General features: G+C 47.3%; 1 protein-coding gene across 3 annotated transcripts; it reads right to left on the bottom strand.

Moving 5' to 3' along the window:
* Positions 1 to 6,390: 6,390 nt before the first annotated feature.
* On the bottom strand, positions 6,391 to 26,444 carry HEPH (hephaestin). 3 transcript variants are annotated; one of them, XM_071758091.1, is made up of 21 exons: positions 26,190 to 26,443; positions 24,757 to 24,953; positions 22,308 to 22,552; positions 21,386 to 21,598; positions 20,711 to 20,890; positions 20,039 to 20,293; positions 19,321 to 19,489; positions 17,985 to 18,124; positions 17,326 to 17,457; positions 16,853 to 17,064; positions 15,146 to 15,296; positions 14,623 to 14,835; positions 13,651 to 13,861; positions 13,237 to 13,376; positions 12,239 to 12,370; positions 11,600 to 11,706; positions 10,610 to 10,835; positions 9,611 to 9,750; positions 8,263 to 8,425; positions 7,441 to 7,473; positions 6,391 to 7,091 (listed from the first exon to the last, which is right to left on the bottom strand). In XM_071758091.1, exons 2-21 carry the CDS (start codon positions 24,918 to 24,920, stop codon positions 6,853 to 6,855), a joined length of 3,465 nt encoding a protein of 1,154 aa, XP_071614192.1. In that variant the 5' UTR covers positions 24,921 to 24,953; positions 26,190 to 26,443; the 3' UTR covers positions 6,391 to 6,852. The 3 variants fall into 3 exon arrangements, with proteins under 3 accessions (XP_071614192.1, XP_071614193.1, XP_071614194.1); XM_071758092.1 differs by having other exon boundaries at positions 21,386 to 21,569; positions 26,190 to 26,442; XM_071758093.1 differs by lacking the exons at positions 6,391 to 7,091; positions 7,441 to 7,473; positions 8,263 to 8,425 and adding an exon at positions 10,026 to 10,068 and having other exon boundaries at positions 9,614 to 9,750; positions 26,190 to 26,444.
* Positions 26,445 to 26,466: the final 22 nt, after the last annotated feature.

The raw sequence follows: 26,466 nt of genomic DNA, 5'->3' as shown, positions 1-26,466 counted from the left end.
CATGGGCATAACACTTCTGGAGTGAATGCTGAGCAGCTAGAATTGTTGGAAGGTAAGGCAGTAATGATCATAAGCAGCTTGCCAAATTTTCAAGAACATTGAAAAGATCCCCATGTGTGTAAAGAAAAAAAAAAAATGAAAAAAATCACAAAGTATTTCTGTGTAAACATTTGGTTTGGGATTTTAATTTGTTTTAGTGCCTGTTTGCTGTAGAAAAACAGACCAAGTGAAGACAAAAAAAGCCCCAGATTTCTACTCTCCACCTTGGTCAGTCTGTTACAAATTAGCATCTCAGAAAATAATAATTTTTTTTTCCCTTTATTTTCTATGCAGCAAGTCTCTAGGAGCAGAAACACAGGACTCAGAAAGTGTGCTGATGCCTGTGCTAAATGCTATAACAGCAACAGAAAACTTGTCTTGGAGTGTTAGAGAGGAAAAGCAGCACACACCAGAGTAGTTTGATAGTACATGGGAAAGGTCTGGAGAGGAGTTACTGGGATCTGTAGCACCAGACAGAGATGATCTGCTTAATAGGATCATAGAATATCAAGTTGGAAGGGACCTTCTGGTCCAGCTTTTCTTGGCAAAAGCAGACAAGATGGCCCAGCATCCTGTACAGCCCAGTCTCCTACATTCAGTTTAATAATATTAATTTACATATCTTTAGCCTACAGGAAGCTGGGCAATCACCTTCATCTTGCAGTCTGAGGACGGAACCCAGAAAGGGGCAGATGAACACCAATAAACCCTCAGGGGGGCTCATCAGGCTTTACAATGTCTGATTTCCTTCTCCCCTGAACTGTTCACCTGGCTGTACCTCAAAGCATAACCTGCAGGCTGAGCTTGTAATCCTTATTTTAGGCAGAGTGCTCAGGTCCACCACCAGCTCGCAGGAGGTCTGTACAGGCTGGTTTGTGCCGGTTGTGTCCATGTCAGCTCCAGCATTAGGATTGTTTTTCATGTAACAGAACAGAAAATTCCAGCTCCATGGTTACCTCCTCGGTAGCAGGCACTGTGTACACAGACAGCGTGAAGCCTCAGCACTAACAGGACCTGGGTAGAGCTTGAGCCCTGCAACCAGCCCTGGGCTGAGCAGGCAGCAGAGAGCTCCAGCAGGCATTGCTTTGGAACGTCTAGGAGACTTCTCAAAGCAAATAAAGCTCATCAGTGGTTGCATAGCTCTTGGAAAGGGGAATTACTTTTGATGTGCTTATTTGCAGTCACCTGCTGGCTGCAACAGCCAAGAACAAACTGCAGGTTCCCCATAACATGGGTCTGTGACTGACTTCGGCATGAAAGGAAAGCAAGAACCAGAATAAATGTGTATGGCTTCCAGGTGAGCTGACAGACTCTCGTTGTCTTTGCAAAGCAGTGGGGTCATGCGAGAAAAATGTCTGATGATCTGCACTGCTCTGTGGGACAGAGATAAAAAACAGGGAATGGATGAACCTGGAGCTTCATCACCCCAAAGTAGATTTAAAATTACTTAAAGTGACAACTGGATGAGGTCTGAGATCTTAGCCATCAAGAGTTAACGAATTGTCTCATTTCCAGACATGGGGGAGAGTCAGTATCAGCAATTGTTTCAGTGCTGTTAGAGGAGTCTGTCCGTGGGCAGAAAGTGGCTCCTTTTTCACAGCATTTATTCGGCTCATCGAGAGCTGGGTAATATTCACAGCATAAATCATCAGCCCTGGTTTCTCTGAACACATGCTTAACAGCTCCCTGGACAGCATGAGAGCCCCTGTGCATGTCCCTGTTCCATCAAACTCCCCACCCGCTGCCCTGACCCCAGGTTCTTGCCATCGGGTCTCCAGCCACCCATAGGCACCCAGCACCCAACTGACATTAGTTTCATTCTCCCTGATCAGCAAAATGTTTACAAGATCCAGCTGTGGCATTGTCATGACAACATAATTTTAAAGCAAATAAGCTATTTTTCTAAGAGTCACAGTTTAGAAAGTAGAGACAGTCAAGCTGGATGTTACGAATGACCCAGAGAATCAGTTCCACAGGAGTGTAGAGCACCAGGAGAACCCAATGAAACTTATTCCTTGTGCCAGGTCTCTGGGTGCCAGTTGCTTCCACATAGTTCTTTAGCTTATAGCATGGAGGCATTAACCATTATTTTAACTAAACTGGTGCTCCTGGGCACATCCATCTGTTGCATTGAACCCTGGAATCATTCAAGACCCTTTCCCCACATCTCCTCAGCTTCTGCTGTGTTCCCAGTCTTCAGGCTTTTGACACACTTGAACAGGATGACTTACACTGACAGCCATTAATCTGAGCTTCTCAAGGAGGTAAAATATATGGCCTTGTCTCACACCCTGAACCATTGCTGACAGTGACTGGATGCTCTGATGGATGAAAACCCTTTGGGGACTCTGATGGCTGATGAAACACTGCAATCAGTTTTATCAAACCTTTGTACAGCATCACCCAGGGGAAATCACATCACTCAGCTGTCACACTAGCAGCACATTTCCCAGAAGGTCCGTTATAAATGAACCATAAAACCTGGTATTTATTACATCTACAATTTGCAATTTCACACTGAACCCCTCCAGCCTGCGGGTCCCATTCATTCAAGAAGAAAACAGCATTCTTGAGGAAGCCATTTCTGAGCTGGGCATCTGGAATATTAGCCAAGGTAATAGAGGTGGTTCATCACACATCGGGATTCTCAGGCTTGCTGTTAGCAATGCCAAGGGATCCTGGCTGGTTCTTCCAGCCTAATTGTCAAATTCTGAGGTTCTCTGAGCTTCAAGATGAGGTCTGCTGCAGGCTGTGGAGAGAACACCAAGAGCCAGGAGGTATTCTGACATAAGACCTGCAGCTCCATTGCTGCCTAAGGGTAGATGGAGAGGGAGATGGTGTAGGAGCAAGGCTTCAGGAGGAAGGACACTCAGGTGAGAGTTTTGCCTCAGGATGTTCCCTGGCACATCCCAGAAAGCTGGTTTGTGCCAATGGCTGCAGACAGGGACTAACTCGAGTCACTGTTAGCTCTAGTCCTCACGGGCCTTCAGCATGTCAGATATCCTTTCCTTAAGTAGTTTTCAGGTACGAAAACAGGCAACTGTATTTCTCCTGCCTTGCAGTTTATTTAGATGGCAAGCATGCTTGCTCTCTAAGTTTCAGAAAACAGGAGGGATTGGGTAAATCTCCTGAAATACAAAAAAAAAAAAAAAAAAAAAAAAAAAAAAAAAAAGATAGTGGGACGAACCTGTCACAACTTAGAATCCTAGAATTATTTTGGTTGGAAAAGACCTTTAGGATCATCCAGTCGAACCATTAACACAGCACTGCCAAGCCCATCCCTAAAACATGTCCTTCAGCACATCTACACAGCTTTTAAGGGATCACATCCCTCCAGGGATGGTGACAGCCCCACTGCCCTGGGCAGCCTGTTACAATGCTTGACTTTACTGATACCTGTTTTTTTTCAATAGCTTCAGTCATACCTTGTGAAAACTATGAAATATTCCAGTAGCATCAAAACATCTTTGCAAACTGAAGGGATCATTTCCATTTTCCATTGTGAACGCCTTTTGAAAGAGAGTTCATAGTTTTGACATATATCTCCCCCAGGTTTTAGAAATCGGAGCTGGAATGCCTGTTTGAGTATTATTGAAGCAAAACCTTTCAGTCAGCAAATGTGCATTGGCTTTTTTTTTTTTTTTTTTTTTTTTTTTTTGTGAAACAAAGAGATTGCAACTCAAAAGCATGACATGCCTTGAGAACTGGGAAATGATGACACCACTCAGCTTTACATGGAGCTGCCTGTGTGCCAGCAGATGGGGGGAACCTTCCCGAGGGAATCCCCAAGACCTTTGTGTGGGGTGGAAGGTTCTCCAGTGGCCTCAGCACCAGCTCTGCATGCTCCAGAGGGTTTGAAAAGCCCACCCAAATTACCCGTGCATCTCCCAGCCCATCAAGTCCCAGCTATGTCAGTGGCACAGGTGAGTAAATGGTGGTGGGTAAACACCAAACCTGGGGTCACTGACTGCAGAATGAAACCCACCTCAAGAACACCAAAGCCCACGAGGTTTATAAAGAACACCTGCGAAGTAATAGATCTACTTTCCCTAAAATAGTAGCAAATTAACAAATTCATTTCCAAGACAAGCTGTGTTCAGGTTTTAACCCCACAAATGCTAATCTCCAGTAATAGCTGTTTCATCAGTCATGTGTCTAGTCCTGCTGTTCCCAGACCACCAGAATGTGGCTAAATTCATCAGTTGTTTCTGAGATTAATGTTTCAGCAAGACTGGTACTCTGTGTGTGCAGACTGCCTTATTCCTGCATTCCTTATAGGAATAAGCTTTTATCCCTGCTCAGATCCACCCTGGTTGTGATCCTGCAGCTCACCTTGCTGCGTCAGATAATTCTGCTGAGTTCCTGTCCCCAGGCAATACACACACACACAGCTCTGGACTTACAGTCACTCCTTTGGTTTGCTGTGCCAGCAAAGCTACAGCCCCTGTGAACAGTCCACATGGTGATTATACATTACAAAGCAGGCTGCATGTTAAGCCACATGTTATTTAATTCAGAACCAAAGACTGCATTACACCTGAAAGGCATTTAAATTCTTTTGCTGGCAATTAGTAGTGTTAGTCTGCTTTATGATACACCGCAGGTTAATTGGACATTAATTAATAAGAAAAAAAAAAAAGATCGTGTTCTATATTCCTATGTGCACACCCAAAAGGCATCTTCCTCTTGACTCCTGCATCCCTCACATCCATAGCAGGAGTACAAAGGAATGTCAGATGAACACTGACATGGCGCAGGGACACAACTGTTCACCTGCTAAAGTAGCTTCGTGGTGATTGTGCCCATTACTGAGCAAGATGACAGCACTAAGACAGCAATTTTCATCTCAGCCCTGCTGCAAACATCCAGCTGCTGCTATGTAAGTGAGCAACTCGGCTCTGCAGTCATCTAAGACAGCCTGAAGAGTGTGGGTAATTTAAACAGCCAAGTGATCATCTAGGTAAACTTCTGAAAAGTTTATTGCATCTAACTGGGTCCTGGGAAGGGTAATACTAAACCTGCAGACAAAAAACACTACCTGAAGCGAACACAACAGGAAATATTAGCTGCTTCTTATACTTATCCCATAAAAAACCTGAGAGACCAGATCTTCCATGAAGATTAACCTGCCTCCTGGAGAAGATGCCTCCTTGGTGGCCATCTGCCCATGAAGGAGCAGCACAAGCAGGATGCTGTGGGATGCTCGGGCACAAGGATCTCTGCCAAAGCAAACACACATCTGTTCACAGGCTCCAGCTCAGTCACTGGAGATGTGAAACATCTCTCCTCCTTGCACACCCACTGCTGGGTGGAATTGCTTACCACAGGACATGGTCCTCTCCAAAACAGCCACTCAGCTGAGGCCTCCTCTAGGCTGTGGGCTCAGGAGGGCCCCAGCTATAAGTTTTGGGGAAGAGACCTCCACCAGTGATGGCTCCACTTGATCAAAAAACATTACACTGGATGAATTTTTGGCAGAAATTTTCTGCTTTCTTGAAGAAAGTAAATACATTTACAGTAACTCCTTGGTCTCAGTGTGGGATGGGGACATTTTTTGATCTACTTTTTCACAAGCCAACAGGGGAGAAAAAAATGAAAATATTTCCTGCTTGGTTCTTACTTGTTGTGACAGCTTCTAAAATTCACCCAGGACTGGAAGGCTTCTAAATCTCTGGTTTGCAACAGCAGGTGAATGAGGGTTGATGATGAGCAAAGAGCAGCCATGTTCAGAGCCTTCAACAGCTCTCCAACTCCTCACCAGGCTTAATGACGTGCAATGAAAAGAAATTAATGAGCTTTGTCCCTGTTGCCAAAGGAAAGGGCAGCTGGAAATATGCAGGGACCCAACATGAATTGAGAGTGATTAAGCATGTTATAACTATTGTTCTGAATTAAATGGTGCTGCTATACCTAAACAGCCTACAGCAGTCCCTTACAGCCATTTAGCAGGCTCTGCTTTAATTGCCTCTGAAAGCCATACAGAAAGGATTTCATTTATGCCCTTTCCAATATAAAAGCAGGGACAGAAATATGCAAGCACTAACCTGCATCCATTTAGGTAATGGGGACTGGGTGGGTGAGCTGGGAAGACAGGTATTTTATAGGAAACCCTTGGTGCTGGGCATGCAGGGTGACGTGACTGTGGCGTGTAGGCACAGTGGCCACCCCAGAACAGCCACCACAGCCACAGGAAGCCCCGTGCCAAAGCCCACTGCCAGGAGCACAAGGCCATGGGTGAGGCCGTGGTGAGGGCCATGGTCCCTGGCAGAACTCTCTTACCCTGTGACATGACATGCACTGACTTTGCATCTGCCCAATTACTCTTAAAAAGAAAACCAAACAAAACAGCAATCCAAATTAACGTTTTCTTTTGTATTCTTAATTGATTCATAAAACAAAAAAAATTGATATTAATAACTTTAAAGACTCAGTTTCTTGGGAGAGAATTCCCAATTCAGCTCTGGCAATCAAGCAAGACAAGAATCTGGGATAAGCCAGCCTGCTGAGAAAGACCAAGTGGAGTTGTTCTGAGAGAAGAAAATAGGGGAAATGTCTCCCCTCTTTCTTGGGGGAGAGCAGTAGTTTAGAGGGACCCTTTTACTCTTGTTACTTGTTTTCAATCAGTTCAAAGGGTCTTCAGATCTTGCCTGAGCAGACTTCTTTACGGAGTACTGAGGGAGATATATGAAGAGGTAAAGGCTCCAGCTTCCCCTCCTTAACTCCTAGAAGTTGAAGTGATGCCCCAAAATCTTTGTTATGGACAGTGATCCAGCCTCTGCTCCGAACACACAGCCTGAAGTTTTCAAACAGTTTTTACAGCCCTGAATTCTTTTGAGACATGAGTTTGAATCCGTCATCCAGGATGGACCTCCGATTGCGTCTTAACTTCTTTTGTCTCTCCAGAGAGATGACCACTGCCAGCAGGACACAGGCGACCAGGAAGAGCACTGTTCCTGCAACAGCGAGACCAATGACTGTGGCCTCTACCTGCCCTTGAGCCACCTTAGCTCCAAAAAGCATGATCTTCTGCGACTCATCCTCAGCTGGCAGCTCTGTGAGACAAACAAATGGATAGTTCCAGTAAGAGCCAGAACTATCACAACTCAACAGTCATTGAAAGTCCAGGAAGGAAAGACAACTAATCTAAAGCATCCCTTGGGATTTGACTGAAAGGGATAAGAGGAATCACAGATAAACAAACCAGCTTGGAGCCCTCTGTGTTGCTCCACCAGCAGCCTGGCCTCAGCCTAACAGGCTGCCGAGCTGGACAGAGGGGAGGCTGCAAGTGGTGTTTGTGCTCCTCCCCTCTCCTTGGTGCAGACCTCAACCCGGGCAGATCCAAGACCTCCCTTGCTCCTCTCCTCACACACACAGCATTTAGCAGCACAACACATACTGTACCTGTGCCATAGTTTACAACTTCAAGCGATGGTTCTGAAAGGAAACAAAAAAAGGGTGAGAAAGTGTTAGGCTGAGCAGGTTGGTCAAGGTTCAGATCCAGAGGCAGGATGGGTTTCTTCTGTCAATGTTCGCCCTCCCCGCACCACACCAAGAGTGTTTCTGTATTATCTGCTCCAAAAGCAGACCCACTCCAACTGCTCAACCCTTTATAGGAACCCTATGGGGAATAACAGCCCAACCCAAGGCTGAGCCCAGCTGGCAGGGTCACTTGTTCACCTCAGCCTACTGAGTGAGAAACAGAAGACGTGGACACTGTGCAAGGACAGTTCACAGAACATGGTGAGTTATCAGCTCAGGTTTTGTAACAAATCTAACACACAGCAACCTACAGGCTCCTATGATGGAAACTAACTCCATCACTGCTAAACCCAGTACAGTGTCACTCACCCCTGAGCACCTTCCAGTACTTCCTGGTGAAATGAGAAGCCTTAGGATGCGCATTTAGAACACAGGTAATACTCTTAGTAAGAACAGTTACTAGCTGATGGATGAACATTGCTTCTCAGACACAAGCTAAAATAAAACTCATGATAACAACACAGGCAATGTAAACTCCAGAAACCCATTTTTTACTAATTCCAGCTGCAGGAGTATCCTTCCATATTCAAAGGGATGATCTTAAATTAAGAGTACTTAAGTAATTAGCTGTTCATTTAACTGGTATGTAAAAGAACTGCAAGTGTCATGCAAACAGTCAGAATTTAGCAGTAGTAGAAAGTGCTGTTAGATGTTTCAGGGTAACAATCAGTAATCACTCCCTACCTGGTCTGGACAGGACTGTGAAGAGAATCTCCATGCCAGCATGGATATGATCAGACACGTGACAGTGAAGCAGCCATGTCCCAGGGTTCCCAACCAACATCTCGACAATTTCAAAGGTTCCAGGGAACAGATCCACAACATCTGCTCTGTAGCTTTTGCCATTCTGTCAAAGGGGAGGGAGGCTGTTAGCATGCAGCACTCTGCATCTTTGCAGAAAGAAAATTCTGCCAGTGTTACTGGAGACCATGTCAGTATTACTGCAGTTTTTAAAAGCCCACAAAAAAGATTTCAAAGAGCAGCTCCAGGGGTGCAGCTAGGAAAGAAACACTGCCTGATAACTCCCAATCCTGAGAAGGGTCAGTGCCCTGGTTTGGGCCAGGATAAAGGTGATTTTCTGTCTTGTACTTTTGCTTTCAGCTAAGTCTCTTGTAAGTAGTTGCACTTGCTGAAATTAACAGCAAGTTTCTCAGACAGTGTGTGTTTCTAGGACTGATAACACTTGATGTTTATAGTTACTGCTAGAGACTGGTGTGCAGAGCCAAGGACACTGCTCAGCTCTGAGGAAAACATAAAGAGGTCCCACCTGCATCCCTCCTTTGGGGAGGAACGGACAAGATAGATGCCAGAATTGACCAAAGAGAGTATTCCACCCCATGTACGTCATCCTCAGTATAAATTTGAGGGATCATGAGGGCCAAGCCATCAATTTCCTGCTTCCAGCTTCCGGCTGCCTGCCCTTCCTGCCTTTCCTGCTTCCCTTCCTTCACCTGGCATCCTGGAAGGATCCCGTCCGTTCGTCTGCCTGTGCTCCTGATCCGTGCCAGCCCTTATCTGTGTGTTCCTGCCTCCAGTTCCCAACTGCTGCCGACTCCAGGAGTCCAGCCTGGACTTTCCCAGGGCTGCCCTGCAGCCTCGGTGGTAACGTGAGAGCTATTGGGGGGGAGGGGGGAGGAATGTGGTATCCATTTTCCTGTATATTTGTATATATTTAGTAATTTTTTCCTATTTATCATTACTGTTTCATTGAAGTTGTGTAGTTTAGTTTCCAACCCATAAGTCTCTCTCCCTTATTCTCTCTCCTTTCTTATCAGGGAGGAGAGAGAGATTAATAGAGAGCGTCTGTTACTCGGTTTAATTGCTGGGCCAATGTTAAACCCTGACAGTCAGCTAGAGACATCAGCACAATTCAGCACCTCAGTGAGGCTGAGTTGGAGGTGTAAAATCCCATGCCTTTCCTAGTTGGGTGAAGTCACTGTAAAGTCATTCAAGAAGTTCAAGTCCATCAGTCAAGCAACAGTGACGGTGTGGGTGGTCAGTACCTGCTTTACCATCAGCAGAATATTCTTACCTTATATATGAAGGTCTCAGCATGAAAATGGACTGTGTGGACATCAATCTCCTGACCCATTCCCAGCAGGTACCAGTTCACCCACTCACCCTGGAACATGGTCAGCCCAGGCAAGGTTGCATAGAGCCTCCCATTGATGGCTGTGTAATAAATAGAGCAGAAAAGGCTGTTACTGAAACTGAAACAGTAAAGGTGCTGCACCATCTCAGAGGAGGAACATGCAGGGCAAGTTAGGTGCTACGAAGCTCATATAGCAACCCATGCATCAGCAGTTAGTGTCCTCCACATGACAGTCCCCCAAAAGTCTGGCAGTCTCTCTCCAGCTCAACTGCTTGTCCACTGTTAACAGGCAGGAAAAGCAGATTTGCATCCAAGGCCATGCCACAGTTCAGCTCAAATAAATCTCAAAAACTACCTCTTGCTGAAAACCTGCAGTCAGCCAGCAAAGGTGGTTGCCTCTAGAAGTCAAGAAGTGAAAATGGCCTTCTTAGCCCAGTGATAGGGAAATGGGTACATATCTACACACACATAATTCTCTGAACAATTTATTTGCTGAACAATGAACAGGGGTAAATCCTCCCAAGAGGCAACCCTGCCATTCTGTGTCTCATGCTGGCTGCACACATTACACGCTGATTACTTGTAAAACCACCAAGTGGCAGGACTTTATTTCATAATTAGCACAGCCAGAAAGGACAGGGTTTTGTCTGCAAATGCAGGGAATGGACTGAAACAGCTAGTGAGCTGAATGTGTTCACATGTGGAAACTTCTGTGCTGAAATGACAACAGTAGGACCAAGACAGAAAGAGACACAATCCGTGGTCAGGAGCACCAGTATTTTACTCCCAGATCTGCCATAGGCATTTTGTGTAGCCCGAAACAAGCATTCAACTTCAGTGTGTTGGTTTTCCTAGCTGTAACACTGGGTTAACAATTAAAACTTCAATGACAACTTTGTGCAGATAGTGATGGGGTCTCAGGTGCCCATTGGGCATTACCGTGCATTTTGTTGCTTTCCACAAATTTCTCATCCAGCAGGTTGATCTCCTTGTGATTGCCCTTACTGTATTGTTCCACATTTTCCTCCAAGTACCAGGACTGATTTTCATCAAAAACCAGGAAGAGCAGAGCAAACTCCCTCTTTGCATCCTTCCTGATCCCATCAGGTTTCAGTGCCCCTCTCCGGCAGACCTTCAGGGGCCCAATTAGACCGCTGTATATATCCTAATCAGAATAAAGGAGAAAACCTCTGAGGCAAGAATCTTCTCACACTCCATTTTGTATGAAGTTCTCTGCCTCTCAGCAACCAAATTCTCTTTTTTAAGTGGGGTGATGCAGGGAACAAATGCTGCTGCCGAGTAAGCACTCTCATCAGTGAACATCAGCTACCAATGCACAAGAACAGAGACTCTATAAATGCTCTTACAAATCTGAACCCAGAAGTCATTCGTATTAGTAGTATGAAAATGCTCTCTACTCTGTGACTGCAAAAGCTTCTTCAACTTGAGATAAAAAGGCAGCGAATTCTGAGCTGAATGCAATGGTTTATTGCAAGATCCTCCAGGCTGTTTCTCTGTGAAATCAGTGCTGTGACAATTGATCCTAGCAATGCTCAAATCTTCCTGCTTTACCCACGGGGCTTAATTTTGGACAATTTCTGCCTTTTACATTAGCTCTATGGCTCTCATCAATAGAAACCACAACCGATGGGGAGATGTTCTCATATTCTACAAATAATTGAAGGAAGGTTAGTGTCAAGGAGACAGTGGAATTTTTATGAAGGTCTGTGTGAGGAAAAAATGAGGACAAATATCAGGGCAAATCTGGAGGATCTCCTCTCCTAGGAGCATGCTGGACATGTCACCAGGTGGTTCTTCTACCTCTCATCTGGGCCAATCTCTAAACTGTACCCAGCTCACATTGTTTGCTAGAGGGAGTAAAAAAAAAATAGTCTAACTGGTCTCTTCTGGTTCTAACCTCTCTTTTACCTTTACTGGGTCCACTGTGGAGTAGTAGATCCAAGGAACACAGGCTGAGTCATTTGGCCCTGGACCAGATCTCTCAGGAACCTCCCATCGGTACGTCACGATGTCACCTGAATGACAGAGAAGCACTAGTGTGATACCACAAACCATCAGTCTGCTGAGCAGCACATAAAGCAAAACTAAGGAGATCCTGCCTCCAAAGTGCAAATCCTGATTTAGTCAGACATTGCACCTTCCTCCCCCAAACACCAAAAAGCTGGAGGGAAGCTCCCTGCTCACAAGCAAAGTAGAGGGTTCATAGGACACACAGGTCCCACAGGACACACACTGTCTGCTATCAGCACAACTCTTATCTGCTGCCTTTGACACTGGACTTGACCAAGGAAGCTCCACTTCTCTTCAGTACAGAAGAGTTTGTGCTACACTTATCCCAGAAGTCAGAGCAGAATATGAACTCCCTGGGGAGCCATTCCTACACAACTGGTATCACTAGAACAGCACTGAGCATGAAAAGGCCAGTTATTGTTCAGTTCCAGATCTCTGCCACAAGAAAACAAGTACACCCAAAGCTGCTGAAGGACACCAGCCCAGCTACAGCCCCGCAAGCCCATACAGGAACAGCTGGAGGTAACAGTGACTTACCAGGGTTTGCTACCTGTGGCTCTCCCATCCCCTTCTCCAGCACCCCGTGGGCATGAATGGAGTAGGGGCGTGTGGCATTGTTCTTGAACACAATATTGAGAATCTCTCCCACTTCTGCCCACAGAAAAGGACCTTGAGACAGGAAGAATGTACTCTGTGACTAACAAACTGTCAGTGTATCTCCTGAGGATAGCCCCACCTTTCTCTCATCATCTTCTCTCCAGACATAACCCCTTTTAATATGTATGATGTTCCCCTCCCTCTTCTCTACCATATTTCTACCTCCCCAAAAGAGAACCGGAGGTCAGAGCCAATTCCAGGAAATCTTAGAAAACCCAATGGAGTTCCATAGTGAGGGAAATGAAATGTGCCATGCATTTTAACTGTGCCCAGTACAGCTAAGCCTTTAGTTCTGAACATTGCTCTGTTAAATTTCAGAGTCTTGATCATGCCTTGTTACTGGTTTCAAAAAACATGGCAATATTCAATTTGGCCTGTCATAAATCAGAGCTGCAGCCTGTTTTGAATAGCATACACTGCCTCAACCTTGCTTCTCTGGCACCACTTACAGTCCTGGATTCACAACACAGAGCCAAGTCTTCACAGACTTCCACCAGACATTGTCATGTGCTCCTCCACTTCCCAAGATCTGCCTGCTTTTGCCCAAGAGCTGCAGATTTTAACCTACATCTTTCAGATTGGTCTCTTGAAGTCAGGAGTTATTTCTGTTCTACAGTCAGAGAAATGCAGTAGTGAAAAAGGCTTTGCCTGAGACATGACGGAATTTATGCACCAAGACAGGCAGGAGAACTCAGTCTTTACTACAAAGCCCCTCTTTCCTGCTGTCTCCAAAGCTGTCTGAACATCTCAACTGCATACACAGCAGATGCCTAAATGTCTAGGAGGTCTTTAGATGACAGCCCTTAGCCACTGAAGCTCAACAGTCCAAGTCCCATTGCTGTGTGAGTGGAAGAGGTGCCCTCTGCATGAATCCTTACCTAGTATCCCCAGGTGCTCGTCACCATTTGTCCTGGCCTTGGGGGTCTGGAAGGTCCCATCAGTGTACTCCCTGTACACTGCTTTCTTGTACTTGGAGCCAAGCAGCCCGTTCTCGTTGCTCAAAAATACATCGGCATAGCTGGGAAATGCAGAATGAATGTTGAGATACCCAAAAGCTCAGAGGCAATAAACATCTAACATGTGGCAGGGGGTTACTAGCTGAATGGCTTTCCCAGAGATCAGCTTTGGCTTCACAGGTTGGCGCAGCGACACGGGGGGGCTGCAGCTCCCATCACCAGCACCACCAGCAGTGGCATGTGCTTCATGTCACTAGATGGCCAAGGTTCCCAACAGGCCCAAGGTTCCAGGTTCCCAAGGTGACTCTGCCAAAGGTTTCCCCAGCAGGGCTCTACCTCTCAGCAGAATGGTTGTGCCGTTCCCTCTCCCAGCCCCGGTCGGGCGCGTAGTCCCACACCACCTCCTCCGCAGCCAGGTAGTAGGTCCGCACCCCCTGGTACTGAGGGGCAGGAGCAGGATCCCTTTCTCCACACTTGGACACCAGGTAGCGTTCCCTCATGCCAGCCTGGTAGTGGTTGCTTGTCTGGCAGTATATCTCAAACACCCCTGAGGGAGGCAGCATGAACAAGGAAATCAGACACTTGAAAGATCCTGGGAAGCAGCTGCGTCCCACACAGAGCTGGGGAGCTGTGTTTATCAGGGTGTTTGTTTAGGGAGCTCAGTTGCCACAGGCAGAGATTAAAAGGGATTGTTAGACAAACCAAGCAGGAATTGCACAACAAAGTCCTACATAAAAAACACCTCAGGAGGCTTTCTTACATAATAACCAGCTCTCTAGATGTGAAAAAAAAAAACAAAAACAACAAAGTGACATAACTGTGCTGCCACTGCTGAGAGCTGGGTAAGATTTAGCCTGTGAGTGCCAATGGGGAGGGGCCAACTGGCAGCCAAGGCCATCAGAGTGTGTGAATGAGAAGTGGTATTGTGTGCCTCTCCCACAAACTGGGAAGACCGGGGCCTATCAGGAACGTCACAAGCCAAGAACGGGGGAGTTAAGCTCCAGCAACATTCTGCTGCCATGTTCCAAGTGTTATGTTTGCACATTTCTATGGGTCATAGGTAGCAGTGTCCATAGTGGATTTTGGTACAAACAGCAAGTGTCAGCCTAGAGAATCAATCTGGGACAAGATCCTGCATCTCTTGTTCCTGTCCAGAAACAGATGCAAGGACAGGAGCTCTCTCTTGTAAATGCAACCAAACAGGCTCTAAAGCACACTTATCCTCTAAGAGGATAAAGAATCAGCCACAGGAGCAAATACTGCAACAGGAGACCTTCCGGCTGCTAAGTGAGATGTGCAGGCACTTACCCCTGTTATCAGGTTGCATGAAGGCAGTAGCAAATGTGTGAGGGAAGAGATTGGTTGAATCTTTCCGCATCCCGTTCATCTGCAGTGTATTTCCCTGAAACACAGCTCCGTGTACATCTGCTTCACTGCCCAAGCCCAGAAGGTGCCAGGACACATTGTCTCCTTCACACACATTCAGCCCAGGCAAGTTACCAAACATAAATCCATTGATGGCTGCAAATAAGTAAACAGTTAACTCCCTGCAGGCAGATATTGGCTGAGAGATTCATTTCATGCATAAACTCTGACAGGGCAGGCCTGCCAGTGGAAGGGTAGCTTGCTTGTAATTCACTCTTGAATACGCTCAGGACATGCTTCCTTAGACATCTGTGCTGCCTGCCCCACATCCCACTCCCTGCCTCTACCCTCCCTTCATTTCAGCCATCCCAACCCCCACCCACCCCAGCCTCCAGCTCAGGCTGTAGCTGATCATTGCCCCGTATTTTGCAGGTTCCCCCCTGCTGCATGCAGAAGAGCATCATACCATGCATCCTATTTGATTCCTCGAAGCCATCATCCTTTTTCACAGCAGTCTCTTCCACTCTCAAAAAGTACTTTATGTTTGCATTTAAATACCAGCTGAGGTTCTCATCAAACACGCTGAAGAGAAGGTAAAATTCCTTGTCGATCCCTTTCTAAGACAGAATCATAATGGTTGTTATTTTTTTTTAAAACGCATCTAGTAACTATCTTTAGAGTGAAAGCTAGTTTGCTGGCTCTCACATTCCCCTTTACATCAAAACTTGGCTCACTGAGGGCCGGAGCTCTGTCCTTGACTCAGGCTGAATGTTCCTCTCTTGTTCCCCCACAGGCACCACTTGTGTTTTTTCCATGATATTTCTCACAAGTCAAGTGATTAAAATGCAGCCCAGGACATGAAATCGTTGCCTCTTTGCCCCACCACCCCTGAGCTCGCTCAGGTGGAGGTTTCACTGCCAGAGTGGATTGGAGATCAGAGCCCAGCCCATGGCTATCTCACACCCCTCCTCTCTGCCCCCACAGACCTGGACTGAGGATTTTTTATTACCCTTAAGTCCCTAAAAACATTAATTCTCCTAAGAAATGCATTCCAAAGTGCAGTGTGTTTCCCCAGTAAAAGAACATCCCACTGTTGTCCAGAATCTCACTTGTAGGGGTGCCTGAGGAGTGAGGGTGATTCTGCACCCTAGAAACATAGAATGTGCTGAGTTGGAAGGGACACATCAGGATCATCAAGTCCAACTCCTGTCCCTGTGTAGGGCACCCCAAGAATCACACCATGCTCATGAGAGCATCATCCAAACCCTTCTTGAACTCAGGCAGGCTTGGTACCATAACTACTTCCCTAAGGAGCCTGTTCCACTGCTTCCCAGTTAAACATTCATTAAAGGGTTGCCTAAGAATGTGGAGCCAGAACTGCAACCCCAGGTGATTTTTACCTCTCCAAACAAGTCTGCCTCTGTTTTGGTTACACCCTTTCAATACCTGCAAATGTTTTACCATTACCACAGCTCCTCCCTGGTGGGCTGTATATATTCACAATCCTCTCTGCTCAGAAGTTCCACATCTCCACCCTGTGACATTCTGATCTCTTCTGCCCTCCTAATTTAGTCACACAGTACCACAGCTGAAAGCAAACTCCTCTGGGGAGGCTCTGGAGGCAGCTGCTCAGGCTCACCAGCCACTCCCTGGCCCCTTCTCAGGCAGAGAGGATAGCACCCAGTTGTTTTCCTGTTTTTCACACTGAGGCTCTGCTATCTATCTTGCACTTCATCAGAGTATTAATTTACTGACTTCCCTAGACTTACTGCCATGGGTGGACTACCCCTGAATGAAATTTCAAGAGCAAGTTCTGGTTGCCCCTCATATTTCATCTCTTTTGTCAAAAGCATAAAGACCAGCATGGATTTTAACATGTTTTTTGTAGTCAGGTCTGCTTGAAAATTAACTGATCTTGAAGAAACCAGGCTCACTCAAACCTCAAAGCATTGTACCAGTCAGGTACACCACCTGTAAGTGAAAATGTCTTTTCATTCCCACCAGAGACCTGGGCACCAGCTGTCCCAACATCAACCTGCCTCATGGCTTTGATTCAACTTCCTGGTCTCGCACTATTGTGAGTTTGTTGTTACATTCCTTAACGTTTGGCTGATATTTCCTTTCTCTACAAGAAAACAACCTGGTAAGAGCATGGCAGAAAAATCCTTTTTACCTGTTTGTTGTTGTCATCCAAAGTGCCCTGCTTGCAGATGACCAGAGGCCCTACTAATCCTGAACTGGGGTCTTTGATGGGGTTGACAGCAGAGCTGTACATCCAGGTCAGGCAGGGAGGGTCACTGCCCAGGGGCCCCACGTGCTTCGGCACAGTCCAGTGGTATGTGAAGTTGTGCATTGGGGCAACAGAAACCCCATTCTGGAACAGACCTTTAAAAGAGATTGGCATGGGTATTCCTAAAGTCCTTGCACACATTTGCTTACATGTCCTCACCAGCTATGTATCTACTGGGCTTTACTTCACTCATGTCACTGAAATACTCAGCATCTGAGACCAAGCTGTCTCCCACCCACCAGGACATCCAACCCTTCCTGGCTGCAGAAACTCCCCAGCTCAGAGGAGGTAGGGCTCTGGAGCTCCACCAGCAGCATTAGCATTGAACAATTCATAAAGAGAAGGGAGGCACAAACCATCGTGGTACCACATTCCTTCCCATGCCTTCCCATAGGACACTCCATGAGGCTGGATGCTGAAAGGCCAAGAGGCTTTGTTAACAAACGTCACCAGGATGGTGTCTCCAACCTCAGCTTTGATCACTGGACCTACACAGAGAGCAGAGAGAGCATGTCACCAACAGAGCAACCAGGACCACACCTACAAGCTTCTACCACATAGGTCATCCATTTGTCTCTGCAGACTCCCCATTTTCTTCTCTCATCTTTCTTCCCCACACACCCCGTTACCTGGCTATAACAGAGCGAGTGTCCACTCAGGAGAGGAAGCTTTCTCTCTAAAAGCAGGGTTTGTAGCATGCCTTGAGGATGCTCATTCAAAAACACATCACCGGTGGCTATTACTGACACACATTTAGCACTAGCAATAAGGACTATGCTGAGTCCCCCAGCCCTTACTACTGAAGACTGTCCCGGCAGAAAGTGATTTTGTCTATTCCACCATTCCAGACCCCTGGTCTGTCCCCTCACTCATAAGGGTAACTGCAGTGAAATACCCTCTGTGCCACACACTGCACCACAGAACAGAGGGACAGGTACAGCCCACAGGTACTGCTGACAGCAGCACTGTTCCCCCTGACACTGAAAGAGGATTTGTGTTGCTGGGAGATTCCTACCAAGTATCCCAAGGTGTTTCTCTTCTTCTGATGGCTGCTTTTCCTCCCGGAAGCTCTCATCAGTATACTCCACATACTTTGCCTTCCAATAGACTCCCCCAATTCGGTAGCTGCTGCGCTTGAAGAAGTGCTCAGCAGGGCTCAATGCAAAAAGCAAGTGTCAGGTCATTTCTGTGAAAATCAGTCCTCTTCTTCCCCTGCTCTCTCCCCCACACCCCTGGCAATGCCACCAGCATCTTCAAATCAAGCAGCTTTTCAAACAAGGATGGCATCCCTGGTGCCATCACAGCTTGTCTCCGTGAAGCTTTTTCATCCTACAGACTCATCTCCCCACTTTGTTCAGGGAGCCCCCCTGGCACACAGCCCTCTCCCAGCCAGTAGAGGTGGGTGTGATGGCACCAGCATCTGTGCACAAGGTGTGCAAAGAGGGCAGTGAACAGAACTGCAGCACAGTAAATGGAAAGATGGGGCTAAAACACAGAGCTCTTCAGAGCCCAGCAGACAACTGCAATCATAACCAAAAAACAGCCCATACAACAGCTGTAAAGAGATATCTATTTCCTCTGCCACCACCCACTCCAAGCACACAGATAAGACAAAGCATGCCTTGCAGGAGAGGCCAGGTCATGGGTCTAAGGAGCTTTTGGTGATAAGGTCTGGTTGAGAGTTGCTGCGTGGCTCTGGTAAATCATTAACCACTCTGCATTCCTGCTTCTCCATCTGGAAGAGGCATATCCTCTCCAACAGCTTCCCAGGAAAGGGAATGGAGGGTGAGGAATGTCTTTGTTTCAGTTAGCCAAAGCCTAACAGGAAGCCACTCACCAGCTGCTGTCACAACCATCCGACACGTGGGATGGAAGGCTGTCATTGAGAGCACTGCATTTGATTTCCTAGAAACTGCCTGCTGCAACAAGGCTATGTTGAACATGTCTGCAGACTAGCTCTGCCACCCCGTGTCTGCTGCAAGATCTGCTTTCTTAATAGTTCATCAAATACACAGACCTGTTCCTAGGCCAGGGTCAGTGAGCAGAAATGAAGCCCAGAGACCAACATGGCAGCTCATGTTCTACCTGTGTCTCTGGTGTCTGCAGGCAAGGCAGTGAAACACAGCACACTTCCACATGAAGTCCCCCAAGGTACCCAGTGCTGCCCTCAGTATAGTCTAGCTACAGCAGCCTACATTTCCAGATGGGCTGCCTCATTGTCCCAGAAAACATACACCAGGTGAATTGCAGGCAATTATTTTGATAAGAAATTCCCCTTTTTTCTTAGCAGCCTCCCCAACACAGACTAGAGACCCCCAAGCACTGTCTGAAATCAGCAGCCTCTGCCTTACCTGCCTGCCTCACTCAGCTGTTTCCCACTGCTCTGGTCGAGCCCCGAGGGCCCGTAGTCCCACTGCACTTCCTTTGCAGCTATGTAGTATCTCCGGACTCTCCCTTCCAGGGTGGGCGCCAGAGCTTGCTGAGAACAGGGCCGGACTTCATAGACTGCAGCCATCCCAGCTGTGGCACACAAGGTGGAGAACATCACTACCTAACCCCTCTCAGCCAGTTTGACCAGGCAAAGAACACAGTCCCACCTTCCCAGCAGTTCCTACCAGTGCCATCTTCCTTCCCTCTGTTCTCCCTGAAGGCACATGGCTGGGAGAACAGCATCAGGTGGCTCCCATGGCAAGGAATTTTTTGAGATAGTGAGCAGAGCTTCTTCCCTTAGATGTTGTATGCTATGGAAGGATGGACAGAGAGCAAATAGAGGTGGCCCTTAGAAATGCCATGCAGGGACTGGAGCTCTCAGGGCATTGCCTCAGCTGAGCTTCCAGCTGTACCAGCTCACTGATCAACGTGGAACACCATGCACTGGTACCAGTCACACTGATAATCAATCCACCCCAACTTATACAAGACAAGGAATAAACCCCTTGACCTAGGGACATTTTTAGTGGGAATGCTGCCCAAGGCACTGTCCCCTCTACTACACTGTACAGCACGGGACCACACTAGGAGAAAAGAAGAGGCCACACAGTGCAGTATAGAGTCCAACCTCTGCCTTACCGTGTATGTGATCATTGATCTGACAGCTCAGAAGCCATCTCCCAGGGTTATGGGGGACCATATCTGCTGTAACAAAAGTGGCTGGGAAGAGGCTGACCACATCTGTCCTATGGCCTCGAACATTGAGTGTTTCTCCGTGGAAGTAGGCTGTATGAATATCAATCTCATTGCCCATCCCGAAGAGATGCCACGAAACATAATCTCCAGCACACATCGTCAGCTCAGGGAGGTTCCCAAACACATAACCATTAATAGCTGCAAAACCAAGCAAGTCAAAATCAAAGATTAGAAAAGGGCCCTTCAGAGCTTCTGCCAGCAGGCAACACAGTACAGATATATGTTGAGGATGGACCTAACCAGAACTCATCCTCTTTGTTCTGAGAACCCAGCTCCACATGTCATCCCTAACATGAGTTGCATGCAAGATCTTCTAACAATCAGCAAAGGCTCACTCAAGCCAAAGATCACATCAAAAATAACACTTTTTCTGGAGCTGTTGTACCCTCCCTGTGATAGTTTGCTCAACACATGATCTCAGAGCTTTCTGCCTCCCTTTTCCCCTCTGCCCACACCCTGGCATACAACAGCAGAAAACACTTTTGAAAGTACCAGAGCCCTGACACCCCTGGAGCAGCTGGGCAGAGTCATTGGCTTCACAAAGGTGACACTGACCATGCATTTTGTTGCTCTCTTGGAATTCTTCATCTTCTTTGTCTACAGAGCCCGGATCTGAGCAGAACAACGCTATGTTCTCATCCAGGTACCAGCTCAGGTTCTCATCCACCACACTGAACATCAGAAAGAAATCAATGTCCACGTCCTGGCGCCTTTGAGAACTGCCAGTCAGTACTCCTAGGGTAAAAGAAAGTGTGAATGAACACTCACCATGCAGAAAGGCAGGCATCAGTCAAGGGATTAACACACCAATAGAGCAGTAACTCTCTAACACACCAGTCAGAGACAGAGGCTTTCCCCACCACAGTTCATTCTCTTCTAACATACCCCTGCTAACACACCTCTAGTGTTCTTACTCCTGCTGAAGTCACCAGGCTCAGTTTTAAAACACTAACCAGGTCTTCAACAAGAGTCCTGCTTTTTACATGGATTCAAACAGCTCTGTCAGATCAAGAGGCCCCCAGGCTCACCTGTCCAGCCACTCAGAGATAAAGACAATGTAATAACCAGCAAGAACACTGACACTGTCTTCTCCAATCATGCTGCATTTTCCCATGAAACTGGGAGCAGACCCCCTCAGCCTATCTCCTCATCTGTCCTTCTTCAAGTCACAAGAAAAGCCTTCACAGTATGAAACTTCAGCCCTCAGCTGCTTTCTCTTGGAGTTTTCACCTTTTCTGCAGGTAAGTAATGGCCCAATTAGTCCAGATGCAATGTCCTTTGGTGCATCAATATGAGAGTGGTAGATCCAGGTCAAGCAGTTTGGGTCGTCAGCAGTTGGGCTGTGATCTTCAGGGACAGTCCAAGTATAGGTGTAATTCCCTCCTGGGAAAACAGCATCATCCTTCTTCTGCTCCTGGGGGGACATATCGGGGTACAGGGATCCTAGAACAATTGAGCAATCACAACATCCATTCAAGAAGAGCAGAGATGTCCACATGTGTAACCTTACACTGAGCTGCTCTCACTCAGTGGAGAGCTGCAAGTAAATACTTAAGTAGCAGATTCCAGGGCGAGACTCACCAACCCCAGGCTGAAATAGTGTTTTACCATAGCCTCAAAGAGAAACTGAGGCACAGAGCCACTGTAAGGCAACTTGTCCAGTAAATGGGTCAGCACAGTGTCAGGAAAATTATTCCCATTCTGCCAGCTGCTACTTTGCCTTCATTTCTGTGATGTGCCCCAGTAAGCCCCTCTGAAGCCTCCAGGGCTGCTTCAAACAGTTGATCTTTGGTCTCACCATTCACCATCCCTGTGAACTCCCTGAAGCCCATCACACACAACCCACTTAAGACTACAGCATTCCAAATAATGAATATAAAACTCTTTTCCTTCTGCACCACTCTCCCAAAAGCAAGCTTGGGAGGTTCTGCTAAACTCCAGCAATCTGGGCTGTGCACTCAAGTCCCCAGGCCAGGAAACTTTTCCCAGATCCATGAACCTGCCAACCCAGCACCAGGTTTCAATAAACACCCGAGTGCAGGCTCTTGACAGCAATACAGCTTTGGGATAACCAAGTCTGTGGTTTTACAGACATGTCTCATCAGTTCCCAGTGAGAAAAATCTGTCTCCTTTATGGCAGTGGCTCATTTACCTTCAGAGTCCTTCTCGTAGAACACACCATGAGGATGGATTGTATATGGTCGACTAGCAAAATTTTTTAGGTGTACTTTAATGGTATCCCCCACTTCTGCTCGGATGACAGGTCCAAGGAACCCCAGCCAGCCAGGTTTGGGAACCTCAGTGGTGTATGTGGAGTCTGTGTATTGCTTATAGACAGATTTCTTGTAGGTGCTTCCCACCCTGTCTTTGCCAGGCTGGAGGAATGCAGAGGCCTTTCTGTTCAAGCAGAAAAGAAGAACGCACCATGAGTCATGTGTTACATAAAGCAGCTGGTCAGTAAGACAGTGACAATGACACACAGCTCCCCCAGGTAAGCCTGAAAGCTTTGGCATCCCAGAGGACTGCCCTCCTCTACCCCAGCAGGCTCTAAGACACCCAGGATGTCCTCTTCCCACAGCTCGGAATGGACAACTGGCAGCACTGGCTGCTCCACCTCTCTGCTTTCTGAAACAAGGGGGCACAACAGCACACCAGAAGCCAGGTGAGCCAAGGACCACAGCCAGACACCTGCCACTGTCCCCTGTCCCCTGCATGAGCAGGGACACTGCACACCCCAACTGCACGGGCAAGGAGAGGGAAGGCTGGTGCTGCTCTGACAGTCATGGGTGGATGACACAGGGAAGACCAAAGCCCTTCATGTGTCTGCTTCAGCCTTCACTGGGCTCTTAGGAACAACTCACTTCAGAATCTCAGTGGCATTTGCACCTAAATCACAAGGGGCTGCTTGGGTGAATATCCTGAGCTCTCCGACTAAAATTCACAGTCAAAAAGAGGATTTTCTGCTTAATTCTGAATTACTTGCAAAATGGCAGGCAAGTCAGGAGGGTGTGTACCCAGCACATAATCAGCTTCCAGAGTTAAAACCTCATAGAGGTGCTAAAGTTCAACTCATGAGTATATTTGCTCTTTATGGCTAATTCTTCATAGATAACAGATGAATCATGGTCAAGGTATTAGCGGGATTGGCTTAAATGAAAGCTGAGGTTACTCCCCTCCTTCCCACCTACTATCCATCACCCTGCAGGAACATAAGTGCCCTAAAATACAGGCAAACTCCAACATGTATCTTCAGATGAACATCTGAGACCAAAACATTAAGCATTGCCCTTGTCATGCAACACTGTGAAGGGCTGGGCTCTAGCTATACAATCTAGAGCTCATCCCTTAGCAAATTTATCTCTCCAGCTACTGTAAGAACAAAGAGTTCACAGATAATTCACACTTCATTTTGCAGGTCTGCCTCTTTTTTTCCTCCACATAGTCCATTTCCTCCCAGCAAAAATAGAAATTCTTCAAGTATTTTTCTACCTTGATAATTCATACTGATGTCACATCATTTTCTTATTGGTAGCAATTTGATTTCTGCAGTCACTATACAAAGAAGTCCATTAGCTAATTGCTCACAGTGACAGAACAGTTTTTAAATTGCTTTTAAGTTTAATGGCCTTGAACTTCATTTCCTCCTTTTTGTGTATTATGAGAGAAAGCAAACAACCCACTGCATTTGTTATCATTGCAGAAGTCAGAAATAACATCTTTATTAATCCTGAATTTTAGGGGTTTTCTTTTTCCATGAACTAATTCACATCTATTCAGCATTTCCAGGGGGACAGACCTTGATTTTCCTGTGAACCCCTCCAACTCCCACTGGGCTGTTTCTAAAAGGTATGTATAGACCCAAGTGCATTTATTATGGAGGCATAAATGACTGAGAGGAGGTCAAGAAATACATGTTATTTGGCATAGAAAAAATACAGCGGGGGGGAAGCATAAATGCTTTTAAAAAGCTGTGGAAAGCTATGCAAAATAAAAGACACACACACAAAAAAAAAAACAAACACAAAACCAAAATCCAACCAAGCAAGAAAAAACACCAAAGAAAAGTGCTTGGTGTTTTGAAAGCTAAAACTAAAATCTGTTTTTGTAATGACTCAGAGTTATTGCGGTTGCCAGGGTTCTTTTGCAACAAAAACATTTTCCAAACAACCCCTAAAATTTCATGCAGGAAGTTCCATTAAGTCTAAGGCTTGAAATTCCATTTAAACACAAACAAGCTGGCTCTGTAAAGACAAGTCATCACCCCTCATGATACACAAGCTGATCACCAGCTGGAACTAAGGAAAATGAAACCCAAGGGCAGAGCATTGCACAATCTGTTCCATCACAGAGTGCTTGTGCCTCCCTCCAGCCTCTGGGCCCTGCTCACTGGATGCTCCATTAAAATGGACCTTCATTTTCCCACTGAGACAGTTTTTATGTTCCAACAATAGAGCAAGTTAACCATTAAGCCCATAAAGATCAGACATACCAGATCGTGTCTCTTGCTTACTTAGATGCCCCAGAACACTTGCGTGAAATTACCCATAAAATGACTATTTGTAAGCCAGTACCAGACCAAATTGTTATGGAACGAAACGTACGGGTTCTGTGTGATGCTCTGGTTGGCAAGCACATTCTTCCCTGTGGGAGCATAGTTCCAGTCCATCTCACGGATCCCCAGGTAATAGACTCGGGTGACACCTTCAGCAAACGCCGGTGGCAGCAGGAGGATGTAAAGCAGCAACAACCAAATCAATCCCATCATTGTCTGAAGCAAAGGCTCTTTTGGAGGTTACACCTGTGTGGGAGAATAGGAAAAGAAAAGTAATGAAACAAAAGCAGGATCTGACCTGGTTTGAAGGTACTGGCTGTTTTGAGAGGGTGTGAAGGAACACATTCCCTGCTCTGGCTGCTCCAGCAGCCAGGGCTGTGCATGTGGAATGCCCACACTGGCCACTCACTGTGTGCCAAGGAAGAGGTTTCAAAGCAAGGAGCTTGGAAAGCTGTGCTGTTTCATACACACACTCCTTAACAGCACAGGCAGTGCTGACAGCAATGGGGAAAGAGAAAGCCACCATCTCCCATGCCCAGCCCTCCCATGCTGCTGGCACACACCCTGCCGGGAAGGGCGAGGGGCTGCCTGGGGACCCAGCCAGGGGACCCTTCTGGCCAGGGCAGGTCAAGGTGTCAGGAGCAGCTCTGCAGGGGAAGTGATCCCCAGGCAGGGCAGCCATGCCCCAGGCTGGCAGCAGCTGAGCTGGTCCCCTGGCCTCTTGCCTGAGTGGTGTTTGCATACCAAGCAATCTCAAACCCTCAGAAAGAGCAAGGCTTAGACTTTATCCCAAGGGAGAGCAGCAGCTCCTAAAGCTGGTTGAGGAAAATACCTCCTGAGACAAAGCCCTGCTGTGCCAGCCCTGCCCACTCCCCACAGCAGGACACTCATCAGGTACATCAGACACCACCGGGGCCCCCAGGGATCCAAACACCTTGGGAAGGTGCTCTGGCCTTGGAAAAAAACCAAGGACAAAGTCTGCGGGACAGAAGTCCTGTCTAGACCTCGGGCTGGGGTCTGAAGGTGACACTGCACCTACTGCTGGGGGAATTTTGGGAAAGAGCAAAGCAAAATCACCCAGCAGGACGGGCTGATTCTCTTCTCACGATGTCACTACAGGGACTGATCACTATCGCTCTACTCGTGCGAGACACGGGAAACAGACAAATTGAACTTCTCTAAAAAAGTTACTTTTCTCTGAAATGCATGCCTTGATTAAGAAAAAGCCACCGACACAACCGTGGCATTACATTCATCGATGATCCCTGGCACTTTATAGTTGAAACCTTACTCCCAGGACTCCCCTTTGCCGATTCATCAAGTTGAAAAGAAACAGAAAATCAGATTCCAGAGAACTTTGTCGCTAGAAAACTTTGGTTTACCCCGGCAGCCCGCGGGGGTCTCTCCCGATACCGGACCGCAGAGAGACCACGGCCCGCGACAGAAGCGTCAGACGAGCGAAGGACCCGTGTCAGCCCTTACCTGCGGAGCGGGGCCGGGGCTCAGCCGGGAGACATCCCGGGCGGTACCTGCGGAGCGGGGATGCGCAAGGGCCGGGGCGGGGGACAAAGTCCGGGCTGTAAAACGGGGCGCAGCCGCCGCTCCCGCGGGCAGGCCCCCGCCCCAGAGCCCCGCTCCGGAGGGCCGGGCTGCTCCGCACACCTCCGGGGCCGCGTCCCGCCCTCGCCCCGACCCAGCCCCGCTAAACCTCCCCGGGCCAAGGCGGCGGCGGCCCCTTTAAGAGTGACGTCACCGGGCC

Source organism: Heliangelus exortis, chromosome 14 (assembly GCF_036169615.1).
Source record: "Heliangelus exortis chromosome 14, bHelExo1.hap1, whole genome shotgun sequence".
NCBI lineage: Eukaryota > Metazoa > Chordata > Aves > Apodiformes > Trochilidae > Heliangelus > Heliangelus exortis.
Note: the sequence above shows the minus strand (reverse complement) of the source record. Positions and strands in the feature narration are given on the sequence as shown.

Excerpts from the sequence above, each read along its gene's own strand:
- HEPH (XM_071758091.1), bottom strand. The coding sequence starts at position 24,920 with ATGATGGGATTGATTTGGTTGTTGCTGCTTTACATCCTCCTGCTGCCA. Across the intron at positions 22,553-24,756 it reads CAGAGCATCACACAGAACCC|AAAGGCCTCTGCATTCCTCC; the intron begins GTACGTTTCGTT and ends CTGCTTGAACAG. Across the intron at positions 12,371-13,236 it reads CGAGCACCTGGGGATACTAG|GTCCTTTTCTGTGGGCAGAA; the intron begins GTAAGGATTCAT and ends TCCTGTCTCAAG.